Here is a 15,881-nt window from a genome sequence, read left to right on the forward strand (position 1 = left end):
CCACAAGAAAAAATGCAAATTTGTATTATCTAAAACACGTTGAATATCTACACATTATAGTATGCAAACTTCTATTTCTTGTAGCGATAGACACTCGCCGCATTGGAGTCTGATTGAACTCAACCATGTACATTGTTCCCACATGACACTACACTTGCACTTACGCTTACATTCTGAGCAAAGATTTTTACATATCTTAAATATAAACAGCGTCATGTAAACACTCACCTGCCCTTATCGTCAGTCGGTTGATTCATAATTCTTGTTTTTACCACATCAGCTGGTGTTCCCATAATCTTAGCCACAAATCCAGCACAAATAGATGAAAGTATATGTACCGTATGACAATCAGGCATACTCAATTTGACCATTATCATATGCTTTATAGTATCATATGTTGTGAGATCACCAAGATTAACAATTGCTGCGCGTTGTACATTCGGTACGCTACCTTTCCATAAACCAGCTATACCACCACGACGTATAATTTCTTTAAAGACATGTGCAGCATCATGAACACGTGCAGGTTTGCCCATTAGCCGGCGTTTGCCCTCCATTTTAATTTGTACCTTAACAAGATCAGCTGGTGAAGCTAGCCATTGTGATACTGCTCCTGCAGACACACCACAGAGCGCAGACTTCCACAATGGTAATGTTATATGGCCATTCTCATCGCTCCCCAATTTACGACGTAGGAAATCATAGCTACATATACGTATGCCACTATAGACTACATGACGGTAAAGTGCTGGTGAGACACCTTGCCACAGCTTCATAGTGCCCTCCTCCCTGACAACTCCATAAGCTGTCGCTATCATACCACGATACTTAGGCTTAATGCTTGCATTTGTATCAACTGCTGCTTCCCCCTGAATTTGTAACCGTGTTTTTGTCAGATCTAGTGGATAGGTGGCTAGTTCCGCAATTGAAGCAGCTACAACGGATACCACGTAAGTGCAAGCAAATGAATCTGCATAATAATACTTCACTGGACGCATTTGATTGCGTGTGGAAGATGTGGCCGTTGGTGGTGGTGGTGGAGAACACTCTGCACCGGATTTACTCTGCGTTTGGCTTTGCATAGTTTTATTGATTAAAAGTAGACGATTTGGATATCTCTTGTAAAAGAAAGCCAAAAATTATAGAATGAGTAAATAAAATTTAACAAAAAAATTACTGAACGTGGTCCCTCATGCTCATGGCAAAAATATATATAAACATTTAATAATGCTGCTGCTTAGCACAATTGCACCCAGTTGATAATAAAATTTGATTGCTGATTGCACCTTGCCACATAAGATCCGGTTTTAAATTTTACTTTCACTAAAGGTCGAGCCGGACCAATTTGAATTGAATGATGAAGGAATGCTGTTCTTACCTTTTTTCCAAATATGCAACCCGAAAGGAAAAGAAAGAAAATGAGAATTAGTATTGTGTGTAAAAAAATTAACTGATGCGTACCTCGTTTTTTCTCATCAATGACAGGAAATTCATTGAAGGGTAATACAATCCACTTTTACAATAACACAATGTACACTTACAAAAATCCATATGGTGTTGCCAGATGCTAAGGCGGCGCAAAATCGGGAAAAACGCAATGACATTCTTATTTTTATCTTTTCCATTTTCTTCTTCTTTTTTGGGCCGTGTTTTACGGATTTGAACAAAGGTTATTAAAATGTTCCCAAAAGATGACTTAACCCTTTTTATGGCGAAAAAGGGGAATTTATAACCTGAAATAAATGATCTTCTCCAAAATATCCTATTACCACCCAGATCAAATACACCTGATTTCTCATAGTGGGGTTAATGTACAATTTATTTATCACATTTTACAATATTTTTTTTTGATTACACTGTACAAATATAAACTTAGGGGCGGAAATAAATAGTTAGATGCGGCGGCGTATATGGGCGGAAAGCCTCAACTCAATTTAGACGAATCGCGTCCCGAATGCCCCCCAATATCTCTTGCACCACCAGGGTGCAATCAGTCATCTCCTGAAAGAACTCAAAGTCCACGGGACAACGCGATAGATGCAGTGGAGTCGGATTTCGAAGAAAAATCCCCCACTCCGAGAAAGCCGGCACCAGAACCTTGCCTGGGCACGTGCGCCGACTCCGAACGTCAGCTGTCCCTGCCCTTCGTGCAGGCTCCGTAGCTCCCTTCCTCCGTCCAACTCGTGGTGCTGGCTTCACAATCTATAGAAATCAAATGAAAAATAAGGGAATTTCAATCAATGGTTATCTCAGATTAAGGAAAAAATAAAACTTACCTCTGTTTTCTTTGGCACGTTCGGCATCCTCGATTGCTGCTTTAAAGTGATTAATTAGCCACACAACCGAATACGTTCCACAAAATTTATCCCCATGCGCCATCTGTCGGCAAAGACACAATACACTCCTACACATTCAGGCAACGAACACCAACCAAAACGCAAACAACAATAATAACCACCCTGGCCCATCAGCCCAAGCGCAACAAAGACGCACCTATTCCAATAACCAAAGCACTGGAAATAACCAAAGCAAAGGAACTAACCACTTCAAGGCCTGCTTTACAAACACAAGTAAAGGAGTTTTACTAGGTACGGCCCGCATCAATATATTCTACAACAACGCCAACTTCTCCGCGCGGGCACTTATAGATTCGGGGCCAGAATGTACTTTCATAACTGAGAGACTTAAACGTCGCATAAACTTTCCATCTCAGCGGATGTCTGCGCACGTGTCAGGCATCACCAGTCAAGTGTCAGCACAAGTAAAGGAGGCGTGTCACATAAAACTGCGGTCTCCAATTGATCCGACAATAAATATCGCCACCACCGCGCTTGTGATGCCGCAACTAGCTGGCAATCTACCAACATGCGAGGTGGATGCCATGGCCATGCAGGCCTTACCGAACTTAGTATTAGCTGATAAACATTTTTTTGTCAATGAGCAAGTCGGCCTGATATTAGGAGGCGACATCTATGCACAGGTGATGTTAGGGGGAATAAAGCAAGACGTGTTAGGAACACTGCTAGCCCAAGAGACGGTGTTCGGCTGGATATTGACCGGCCAAACCGAAACAATCTCACCCAGCGAGAAATATGTGTCCTTTGTCAGTGAAGTGCAATTAGTCAGAGAGCTACGCTGATTTTGGGAAACAGAGGAAGTCCCCAAGGACAAGGCATACAATCATGATGACAGGTATTGTGAAAAATTGTATAAGAACACAACGATTCGAAATGATGAGGGTAAATATATTGTATCCTTGCCTTTTAAACAGGAATTTCCAAAATATAAACAATTAGGTTCCTCATTAAAAATTGCGTGTTCATAATTTTTCCGAATGGAAATGCGTTTAGCTAAAGACCCACCATTACAGTCAGAATACAATAGGGTCTTAGCAGAGTATGAAACCTTGGGGCACATGTCCCGGGTACCAACACACATCCCTGCTGAAGACTGTGATACCTATTTTTTACCACATCATGCCGCCAAAAAGGAAGAAAGTACAACAACCAAAGTAAGAGTGGTGTTCAATGCGTCCAAATGGAGTCAGCCTCAACGACGTCCTCCATCCGGGGCCAGTGCTACAGAATGATTTGACCATTCTCATATTAAGATGGCGTTTCTTCAAATATGTTTTTAAGAGCGACATAGAAAAATGTACAGACAGATTCTATTGCACGCTGATCACTCTAAGTATCAACGTATTGTATTCCGAACAGAAAGTACGCAGCCCATACAACTATATGAGTTGAAAACGGTCACATTCGGAGTTAACTGTGTCCCGTACCTTGCAATACGAACACTGCTCCAGTTAGCGGACAACGTGGAGCACAGCCACCCTATAGCATCAGATATACTACGAAATGCAATGTACGTTGACGACGTGCTGGCAGGAGGACACACTATTACCGACACCATTAAAGCAAGATATCAAATTACTACGGCCCTGGGGACAGCAGGATTCTCGCTGAGGAAATGGACCGCCAACTCGAACAAACTACCTAACGGCCTACCAAAGACTCACCTCCTAAACGAAGATTTCCTAGATTTCGAGGATACCAGTATGGTTAAAGCACTTGGCATTAGGTGGAACGCCCACTCAGATATCTTTTACTCCAAAACGAAACCCATAGAGGAACAGTCTAGCTTTACAAAACGGAAAATTCTATCTGCCTTAGCAAAATTATTTGACCCCGTAGGGTGGCTGGCACAATCCGTGGTTACCGCCAAAATGTTAATGCAAGGCATCTGGTTAGAGGGAACAGGATGGGATGAAACCGTGTCGCCAATCTCGCTGGATCGGTGGCAAAGTTTGATTGAAAGTTACCAGCACATAGAAAAAATTCAGAACCCACTCTGGGTACACTTTTCACCAACAGCCACAGTGGAGATCCACGGATTCTGTGACGCGTCAGAAAAATCATACGCAGCCACCGCTTACCTGCGCGTCTATATTAATGAACAAATATTTGTAAGCCTGCTATTAGCCAAATCAAGAGTCGCGCCCGTAAAAACTATATCCTTACCAAGACTAGAATTTTGTGGAGCAGTTCTCCTTGCAGAAACCCTAGAATCTATCAACAAGAACCTTAATTTAGGCAAACATAAAACCTTATTATGGACTGACTCAACTATTGTCTTAGCTTGGTTACGGAAACTTCCGTGTTCATGGTCAACCTTCGTGGCCCACCGTGTGACAAAGATAATAGACCAAGTTGGGAACACGGACTGGCGTCACGTGGACTCAGCGTCAAACCCTGCAGACTTAGCCAGTAGAGGGCTATTAGCACAAGAGCTAGTAAACAATTCCTTGTTGTGGGAAGGCCCATCTTGGCTGCAGCAAGATGGCAAAGAATGGCCAAACCAGGAAATAAGCTACACTACAACCATGGAAGAAAAAAGGTTACAAGTCCACACAACCTCGGTTAACCGTAAAGACGAAGATATTGTACACATGTTTTCCGACCTTTTCCGGGCTTTAAGAGTTGTGTCCTACGTTCTACGGTTCTACAAAAGGACTCATCTCAAAATCTCCTTCAATGAAACATCACTGACGATTTCACCCATTGAGATCAAAGCAACGATGTGTCGACTGATCGTCAATGCTCAACGAAACCATTATGCGGAGGAGTACAGAACACTCAAAGAAAAAGGGTCAATCAAGCCAAAGAGCGATTTACAATCCTTGCACCCATTTCTCGATGAGGACGAGACAATCAGAGTCGGGGGGCGGCTCGCGGCGTCCAAGGACCTCTCGTATAACGAAAGCCACCCCATAATTCTGCCCTATCATAGTGGACTGTCTCGTCTCATCACACGATTTGTCCATAAAATCTCGTTACATGGGGGGAATCAGCTTATCCTCGCGTGAAAAATATGATAAGACCAGAAATTCACAAGTGCAAGGTATCCGCAGTGCATAGGAAACAGGCGCAAACACAATTGATGGGCATTCTACCGACCGAGCGAACCACCTGTACCCGGGCATTCACTAACACCGGGGTAGATTTTGCCGGACCCTTTGAGATAAAGAATTATCAAGGGCGAGGCTGTCGCGTGTCCAAGAGATATGTCTGCCCCTTTGTGTGTTTCTCCACTAAGGCCATCCAAATGTCAGAACCTAAAGAATTGGCTCAATGGATTACACTTAAATGTTCAATGGTTCTAAAATATTGGCAGTGACTTGCGATAAAGTGCGCTAAAGTGTTGTTGCAAAGAAATTGCCACACTACAGTGAAAAGTGGGGTTATTTGGGGTTGAATTTGTGCAGGTGGCTGCGATATTCCTCGAAAATATGCGTTACAGCAAACAAACTACTAAATCAAAAGACTTTATGTAAATCTGTGTAACTTAATTGCCACACATATGTACGTATAATTACTTGCTTTTTATTAATAAAATCGCGCTGTTGGTACGCCGGGAAGTTAAACTATGTGTAATTTCCCTAATTGTGCAAAAAACAAAAAAATTGAACTCAAACCACGTACCTTTGTGCTTTTGTTTGACCGCTCGTGTTTGTTTGCTGGTGTAGGGCTTGTCGCTTTTGAAACGCTCACGTTATGCTAACGGTTAGCTTTTTAAACGCTTTTGTGTGGTTATATTGATGGTTGCTTTTGCTGCTAACGGCTAGCTTTTGAAACGCCTTTGTGTGGTTATATTGATGGTTGCTTTTGCTGCTAACGGCTAGCTTTTGAAACGCTTTTGTATGGTTATATTGATGGTTGCTTTTGCTGCTAACGGCTAGCTTTTGAAACGCTTTTGTGTGGTTATATTGATTTGCTGTGGTTATGCAGTTGGTCGCTGGTAATTCAATTGTTTCTATAATTATTCCGGCGTAGTAGGACTATGAAAAAACCTCTTGGGGCTTCGATATCTCTGTAGTAAGTTCCCAAGGGGTTTTTTGCGCTCGTTGAAAAAAGAGAACAAAAACGGAAAAGAACACGTAGCAGATTAAATTCAAGAATTTAACAATTTAATAATTTGCACTTTAAAGTTAACACACAGTGTGTAATTCAAAAGCTAATTCACAATTTAACTAACTATATTCAGGTTAAGTTATACAAATGAAAAGAAAATCTTACCTATAACAGGGCTGATGGCTGCAGTTGTCACGGAGGTGAAAGAGTTTCTTTGTTATAAAACGCGTTCACCCCTCAATTCCGTCGAAAAGCGGTTTTGAGGGGTGATTGAACGAAAGTAAGTTAAATTGGAAAGTCGCGCACCAACAAATACACATACGCCATACGGACATATGTAGCCGTTGTTGTTAGTGCGCGAAGGTAGATAGAAGCAAACACAGATAGGTTACATTAGGCTGGGTCACTATTGGCCGTGCTCATTCTTGGGTTTAGCTTGATGGCCTAAACAGCTACCGTTCTTGTACACTCTGGTTATTAAGAAAAATAACATGCTCACTATGGATTGGTTTAAGAAGCCAACAGCATCCGGAAGACTCATCAACTTCAACTCGCAACACGAGAAGAAAATAATTATTAATAGGGACAACAACTTTGTGCGGCGGGTTCTTTCCATCAGCGACAAGATGTACCATAATAAAAATATAAAGATCATTAAAGAGACATTAGGGGACAACAACTTCCCCATCAAATTAAAAAAAAAACTGATTTATAACCACTGTTCTCGACCCAGTGGTGAAAATGTGAGAGAAACATCGCAGGATAAAATATACAAATGTGCAACATATGTCGCTGGGCTATCGGAGAGGATAAAATATTCGAACTTATATGATAAGGAAAACGTACGATTAGCGTTTACGTATGACAATACGCTCCGGTGCATTTTCAGCAATGTTAAGAATAAAATATCCAGATATGACAAATCCGATGTGGTACACAAAATTTCTTGTAATGGCGACGGGTCTCACTTATGCCAGAAAGTATATGTAGGGACCACAAAATTTAATTTAAGACAAGGATGTCCGCTCACAAATCAAATATAAAATTAAAGAATAATTTTTCGGAAAACAAAACAGCTTTAACATCACATTGTAGAGATAGGGCATTAACCGGACTTCGAAAATGTCACCGTCTTGGAACAAGATAAAAATTACAATAACAGATTCATTTTAGAAATGTTATATATGATGTATATTGAAACGATTTTCCGTCATATCTTGTCAAATTTGGTTTTGAGACAAACGGGTTTCGGCGTTGTGCCATTATCAGTGTCGATTTCAGCTCTGATCTATTGTTGTCGTTTGTCCTGTATTTATAGTTCGTAAGTACATGAGCAGGTATTGTCAAAATTGATGCTTGTGTATATTTAGTTATGTGTATGTGCTGTGTGTTCATTCAGAATCGAGGGTGGTTTACTAATCGATTCGTGTGACTGACTGGGATAGGTAAAAATCCGTAATTTTAGGCGAAGGTCAAACGCTTTGTGGGTGTGTTGTTTTCGTGTATTAATTGTTTTGTGTTTATTTGTTGTTGTGTGTTTTTCTGTTGTACCTGTGTGATTACTTTGTTTCTTGTAAACAAGTTTTAAAGGCTCGAAAATTGTGTCCTTTATAATTACACCGTCGAATGTATTCTGTTTCTAGATTTCCATGTTTTCGAGCACGTTGAGACGTCGGGCTTGTGCTTGTATGTGAAGAACCCTAACTGTTTTATTGGTGTTTGCTGGGGAGCATTCATTCTCGACCATGTGATTCGCGAAGTTATACTCGGGTATAATGTTTGGATTCCGTATTTTTTTGTTGTAATCTCTAATATGTTCTCTGAACCTCGTTCTTATTTGCCGTCATGTTTGTCCTATGTAACTATGCTAGCATCCACAGGTAAGCTTGTATACGCCGTGGCTGCTAAACGGATCATTTGAGTTAGTGTTTGTTCTTAGTTTTCGCCCTAGATTGTTCGAAGTTTTGAATGCTGTGTTAATGTTGTATTTTTTAAAGATGTTTGCCAATTTATATATTGCTTTTCCAGTATATGTCATAGTCGTCCAGCTATTATTTTCCTTTCCATTATTACTTTTTGGTTCTCCATTTGTTCTTCTGAGCTTATCTACTAGTGCTTTTTTATATCAGTTGTTTGCAGCGATATTATAAATGACCTCAAGTTCTCTCTTATATGCTTCTTGTGTAAGAGATGTTTTTTCAAGTCTATGTACCAAGTGCCTTAATGCTGCATTTTTATGCTGTTGGGGTGATTTGAGGTATTATGTATTATTGTGTCGGTGGCCGTTGGCTTTCTATATATGTCATAGTTAAATCTTTTGGCTTCTTTATCAATATTTATCGTGAAGTCTAGACAGTTGATTCCTCCGTCTTTTTCGGTTTCCATTGCTGCTTGTTGAGGTACTCCAGTATAAGCTCTTCGTTATTAGTAGTTAAAACGCATATTATGTCATCCACGTATCTAGCATAAAATGACACACCTAATTTGGACTTCAGCTCCTGTATGTACTTTTCTTCCAGATTTTGCATGAACATTTCCATAAGAATTGGTGATGTGGGGCTTCCCATTCCAAGACCGTTTGTTTGTCTATATATTTTATTATTGAATTGAAAATAGTTTTGACGTAAAGTGGTTCTTAGCGTATTTGTGATTTGCATACTTTTCATTTTGTTTTTTTGTATTATGAACTATTGTTGAGCTAACTATGTCCAAAGTCTCCGATAGTGGTATTGATGGGTATAAATATTTTATGTCAAAATATACCGATTTGCTCTTCTTTGTTAGCTCTACGTTCTCAAGTGTCTCTATTAGATCTGTTGAGTTGGCTATTGCATATTCGTTCCTTAGTTCCAGAATATCTTTCAATATCGTTTTTAAATATTTGGACAGTTTGTAACATGGTGCCCATTTAAAATTAATGATGGGCCTCATTGGCATGTCCGGCTTGTGGATTTTTGGTAGCGCAATCAGTGGAGGAGCCGAAGGGTTCATTTGGACCAATCTATGTACGATGTTAGAATCTACTATATTTGTTGCGTTTTTTATAGCAACTTTGATTTGTTTTTTGTATTCATCTGTGGGATCCTCTCTGATTCTACGACATTTGAATGAACACACAGCACATACACATAACTATATATACACAAGCATTAATTTTGACAATACCTGCTCATGTACTTACGAACTATAAATACAGGACAAACGACAACAGCAGATCAGAACGAAAATCGACGCTGATGATGGCACACCGCCGAAACCGGTTTGTCTCAAAACCAAATTTGACAATGGATGACGGAAAATCGTTCCAATATACATCATTTATCCACCCTGTCGGAAAATCAACAAAACAAAATCCGACACTTCTAATTTTGCATATGCATACCGCTACCTTATAAAAAACAACAGACACCCCTAAGGTATTTTTCATATACATATATATGTATGTATGTACATGCATATTTACACCATCGACTTACGCCCCGATTCTGAGCGTTACCGGTAAAATAGTTCCCAGAAAATTATGTAACCAAATATCGTTACCAGTTCTTTTATTCGCGATTCTGGCTCAAGTGGTGACGCTGTCATCACCGAGAAACTCACCAGTGTCTGTGGAGAAATTTGAAAGTTAGTTTTCTTCGCTTTCACGGTTGCCACTTTGGTCCATTTGAACCAAAAATGGTCGCTTTCAAACCCATTTGGTCCGCTGGTCCCTTTTCTTCAATTTTGGTCCTTATTAGGCAGTAGTCACGATTGGTACCTTTCTTTCTTTTTCACTCAGGTAGAAATTCACAATATTGCCCAAAAATTCGCCACACTTTCGTTAGCACACATATAATTTTGAATTTACTCAATGGAAGTCTCACCATAAAAAATTGCTCAGTCAGTAAAATGTACCAGAACAATAACATTTCACCTAGGATATAATTTATGCCAGGCTTTAAAAATGCAAAGAAATGGAAAACACATTGTCGTTAATTGTTGATGAAATAACCCACTAATCAAAAAGAACTCTTGTTTTATTATAATATTAATAACGGCTAGATATTTCGATCGGTTATACAACACTATGTAAAATATATGAAAATAAAAATTACTTCTCGCTTAGAATAGCTTATAGCGAGCACTCTGCCGTGAGCCTAACACTTTCAAAACTTATACAAAAAAATTATATGCATTACTTCTCGTTTGGCACTTTGATATTTAAATCTTTCCCACCCAGCTCAATGAGTTCAAGGAATTCCAGGACTATTGTGGTGGTAAACCACGCAAGGTAGTTGAAAACTAAGTATCTTGGCACAAGAAATATTTTAACTCGAAGACATAAGGAAGCAAATGCAAAAGAGATTTGACTTCGGAAGAAATGTTTTGTATAAAATAACTCCCGTAGGTGCTAGCAGAATCCCTGAGACCTGGGATCAAAACTCACACTTACTGAATCTAGGCTCTTATATGAAGGGTAAGCGTTAAGGGAAAAAGTAAGCATCTATAAAAATAGCACTAACAAAATTGCCTAGTTTCATTTATGATTTACTGAGTTTTCCACATACATAGTTCGGCAACATCAGAACGCAAATTTTGAACCGTTTCTTACTAAAACCTAACTGCGCTATACATTTTATTTCATTGCAATCAACAACATAATGCTAGAACCAAGAGCTTTGTGACAAAAACTAGGTTCACAACGTTTGGTTGGTGGAAGACATAAACTTATCCTATGTCAAAATATAGTATCATTTTTGATTCCATGCACATATATTTGTTTGTTCAGCTTGAATTAGTAAAATTTTATATGGAAACATTCTAAAATTTTGTATTTTATACTAGTAAAATAAAACAAAAATTTGGTCCTTTTTTTCGATGAATTTTGGTCCCAAATGAAAACATGGTGTATCAACCGTGTTCGCTTTACCGAAAATGTCTCACTTGTAGATACGAGGTTAATAAATAAACGGAACGATGTGTATATGCATATTATGCATGATAAGTTTCTACATAGGTATATTGTAATTTATTCTGTGAAAGTACATAATGTAAACAAATATGTATAGCAAGATGCAACACTTTTTTACTATTATCTTTACTTATTTGGGCTTACAATTCTTTATTTTTCACTTTTGCTTTTTCTAATCAACAGCTGTTGTGAGGTTATTTCGATGTAACCACCTACTTTTGTGGGTAAAAAATTATCCGGCTACTTTCGCGGGTAGAATACCAAAAGGGTGTAAAAGTTGCCAAATGATTTCGTTACCGTGGTGAAGAATGTTGTTACCACACTAGAATCGGGGCGTAGTGTTGCCAGGTTAGCCTTTTCGAGGCTAGATTTAGCCTTTTTTTTTGCCTTTAGCCTCGAAATTTTGTGTTTAGCTTCGTGACTTTTTTCTAGCCTTTTTTACTCCGAATGTATTTTTAATTTTTTTTAAATAAAATAATTTCAATAGTTCCTGTGAACACCTAATACCTAATAATATGAGTTCTCTACAAAAGATTAATTATTTCACTGCTGAAAATTCGTTGAAAATTTCAAAGCCAGATGTATTTTCTTACTTTGAAAAATAGAAGTATAGTTATTCTTCAAGTCAAATAGCAATAATAGAGCTGCAGTGGCGAAAACAGACTTAAGCTCTTCTGATTCTTTAGACGGGGAATATTTTATATAAATAATTAGTTTGTAATATTTTTTTTTATGTATATACACATATGCAATCATTTAAAGTAATTCCATGTGCTAGTCAAAGAAAATATGTTTTGAAACAGGAAGTTATGCTTAAGTTATATTTATAAGTTTTTATTTACAAATGTGTAAACTAAAATATAAAAAAATTGAATGAATTAACCAAAAAATTTCTGGCCTTTTTTTAGCTTCTTTTTTTCTAAATTTAGCCTTTTCTAACCTTTTTTTTGCCAATCTAGCTTCTTTTTTGGCATCACCTGGCAACACTGACAACAACACCAACGCTAGGATGATCAGCTGAATCGTTGCTGTTTTGCCGTCTTATGTATTGATGTTTTCCAATATTTTTTGTTTACAAAAACTGTTCTGTAATTTGTTTATATTTTCTGTTTCACTATGTTCAATACCTTTGTTACATATAATTAGTGTTAAACGATTTAGCCTTCTAATCACAGTTGAAGAAGTAAGTAGTGATGTTTTGTTGTAAAATTTTTTGTTTGTGTATAAAAAAGAGCTATTTCGTTTTGTGTATTTCTATCTCCTGATGATGAATTCAGACTGAATTCGAAATATTGAGTGAAAATAAATTAAAACAAAAACATATTCATTTGTTTTATTTAAACCCGGCCTAGAGCTCATAAAAATTTTAAAATAGTTTATATTAACTGCCAAAAACATTCTACATTATGTTAAATTCCTTACTTCGTTTTTATAATACCCTATTTCAGATTGGTAATCTATTATCAAACATTTATATCACTTCCTATGTTCAAGTTATTTACCTAAGGGTTAAGCTTATTTGTAGGGTATATAGACCTTATATAAAGCGTTATTATAAGGTGTGAAGTGTGCTTAATTTACCTTATTCTAAGGTTTATCTAAGTATAGCAAAGGCGACACGACTGTGGTCAGCTTGGCAGTTGGGAACACTGGCATAACGGTGGCACTTTTGTGTATTCCGTACGATGCTGAGGAACCTCCTCCCCATAGGATGGTGAAAAATCTGGTAGCCGACCTCAGCAAAGGCCACTTAATTATTGGAGCGGACGCATATGCGCATCACGTCCAATGGGGAAGTTCCGATATCAACACTCGTGGTGAGCCACTTTTTGATTACCTTTTAACAACTAACCTGGTAGTTTGCAACATTGGTAACGAACCAACTTTTATTACTAAAAATCGTAGAGAGGTCATAGATCTCACCACTTGTCGTGAAAGTATGTATGGATGTGTAAAAAAATGGCGTGATCTAGAAGAACAATCCTTCTCAGACCACCGCTACATCGAAGTTGTGATAGACTTTTTGGTGGAACAACCCATCGTAAAACGCAACCCGCGCAATACGAACTGGGAAACCCACAATTTTCTGCTATCTAGGAACCTAGAGGAATTGCCCTCACAAAGCCCCTCTTCAACGGAGGAGCTTGAGGATCTGGTAGCGACCTTTACAACGGCACTATCTAATGCCCTCGAACAGGCTTGCCTAGAGCCAAAACCACGCGGAAGGGCAAACCCCACTAGTGGTCCCGTGACCTGGACTTACATCGCAAATCCTGCAGGACACAGTATAACAGGGCAAAAAGCCTAGACAATGAGCCACAATGGCTATTATACAAACACAATTTAAGGGCATACAAATAAGCCCTAAGACAGGCGAAGAGAACTTCGTGGAGATACTTCTGCACAGGAGTAGAAAGTGTTAACGATACAGCAAGGCTGCGATGCTTGCTTTCAAAATCTCAAATAGCAATGAGCTTTTTGCGGAGGCATGACGGTACCTGGCCCAGCTCAGAAGGGGATAATCTAGAGCTGCTCCTGGATACACATTTTCCTGGAAACAGAACTACCCACCAGAAGTACCTGTAAACAATATGGCCGTAAATATACCCATAACGGAGGATAGCGTTAGGTGGGCAGTTAGAAGTTTTAAACCTTTCAAAACTGCCCGACCGGACGGGATCGTTTCCGCACAACTTATTAACTCCTTGGAGGTAATAGCCAGATGGCTATGTCATATCTATTCTGCCTGTTTGGCTTTAAATTATATTCCGCATGCGTGGAGAAACGCTACGGTCATCTTCATTCCTAAGGCTGGTAAAGCCTCTCATTACGAGCCAAAGGACTACAGACCGATTAGTCTCTCGCCCTTTGTGCTAAAGGTCCTAGAGAGGATCATAAGTGATTTCATCACGACCACTATTGATAGCAAGCTCATATTCGGATATCAACATTCCTACATCAAGGGCAAATCCACAGAGACTGCGCTGCACAGCCTAGTCTCGACTATAGAAACATCCTTGATAGAAAAGGATTTCTGTCTAGTGGCCTTCCTTGATATTGAAGGAGCCTTCGACTGTATAAGCCCAGACGCCGTCAATAACGCCTTGACGGATCTGAGCTTATCCAGGTCCCTCGTGGGACTAATCGATCAACTACTCAGGGGAAGAAAAATACTTTCATTCAATCTATGTACCATGTTAGAATCTACTATATTTGTTGCGTTTTTTATAGCAACTTTGATTTGTTTTTGGTATTCATCTGTGGGATCCTCTCTGATTCTACGACATTTGAATGAACACACAGCACATACACATAACTATATATACACAAGCATTAATTTTGACAATACCTGCTCATGTACTTACGAACTATAAATACAGGACAAACGACAACAGCAGATCAGAACGAAAATCGACGCTGATGATGGCACACCGCCGAAACCGTTTTGTCTCAAAACCAAATTTGACAATGGATGACGGAAAATCGTTCCAATATACATCATTTATCCACCCTGTCGGAAAATCAACAAAACAAGATAAGAATGTTACATATAGTAGACACACCTAATGACAAGAAAATTAGTTTCAAATCCGACACTTCTAATTTTGCATATGCATACCGCAACCTTATAAAAAACAACAGACACCCCTAATGTATTTTTCATATACATATATATGTATGTATGTACATGCATATTTACACCATCGACTTACGCCCCGATTCTGAGCGTTACCGGTAAAATAGTTCCCAGAAAATTATGTAACCAAATATCGTTACCAGTTCTTTTATTCGCGATTCTGGCCCAAGTGGTAACGCTGTCATCACCGAGAAACTCACCAGTGTCTGTGGAGAAATTTTAAAGTTAGTTTTCTTCGCTTTCACGGTTGCCACTTTGGTCCATTTGAACCAAAAATGGTCGCTTTCAAACCCATTTGGTCCGCTGGTCCCTTTTCTTCAATTTTGTTCCTTTTTAGACAGTAGCCACGATTGGTACCTTTCTTTCTTTATTTTTCACTCAAGTAAAAATTCACAATATGGCCCAAAAATTCGCCACACTTTCGTTAGCCCACATATAATTTTGAATTTACTCAATGGAACTCTCACCATAAAAAATTGCTCAGTCAGTAAAATGTACCAGAACAATAACATTTCACCTAGGATATCATTTATGCCAGGCATTAAAAATGAAAAAAAAATGGCAAACACATTGTCGTTAATTGTTGATGAAATAACCAACTAATCAAAAAAAAATCTTGTTTTATTATAATATTAATAACGGCTAGATATTTCGATCGGTTATACAACACTATGTAAAATATATGAAAATAAAAATTACTTCTCGCTTAGAATAGCGAGCACTCTGCCGTGAGCCTAACACTTTCAAAACTTATACAAAAAAATTATATGCATTACTTCTCGTTTGGCACTTTGATATTTAAATCTTTCCCACCCAGCTCAATGAGTTCAAGGAATTCCAGGACTATTGTGGTGGTAAACCACGCAAGGTAGTTGAAAAC

At 38.7% G+C, this 15,881-nt stretch overlaps 2 protein-coding genes across 3 annotated transcripts in view; both read right to left on the reverse strand.

Annotated features, from left to right (window-relative positions):
• The window catches only part of LOC137234591 (mitochondrial uncoupling protein 4-like), a 119,341-nt gene extending 116,653 nt beyond the window's left edge, over positions 1-2,688 (reverse strand). For both annotated transcript variants that reach the window (XM_067758053.1, XM_067758052.1), the window contains exon 1: positions 229-2,688. In XM_067758053.1, the coding sequence (XP_067614154.1) occupies positions 229-1,082 (854 nt within the window). In that variant the 5' untranslated portion in view covers positions 1,083-2,688. The remainder of the gene's footprint in view (positions 1-228) is intronic.
• Positions 1-15,881, reverse strand: part of LOC137235367 (nuclear factor 1 B-type-like) — a 957,540-nt gene that overhangs the window by 892,893 nt on the left and 48,766 nt on the right. The window lies entirely within an intron of this gene.

The sequence above is a fragment of the Eurosta solidaginis genome, chromosome X (genome assembly GCF_040869045.1).
Source record: "Eurosta solidaginis isolate ZX-2024a chromosome X, ASM4086904v1, whole genome shotgun sequence".
Classification (NCBI taxonomy): Eukaryota; Metazoa; Arthropoda; class Insecta; order Diptera; family Tephritidae; genus Eurosta; species Eurosta solidaginis.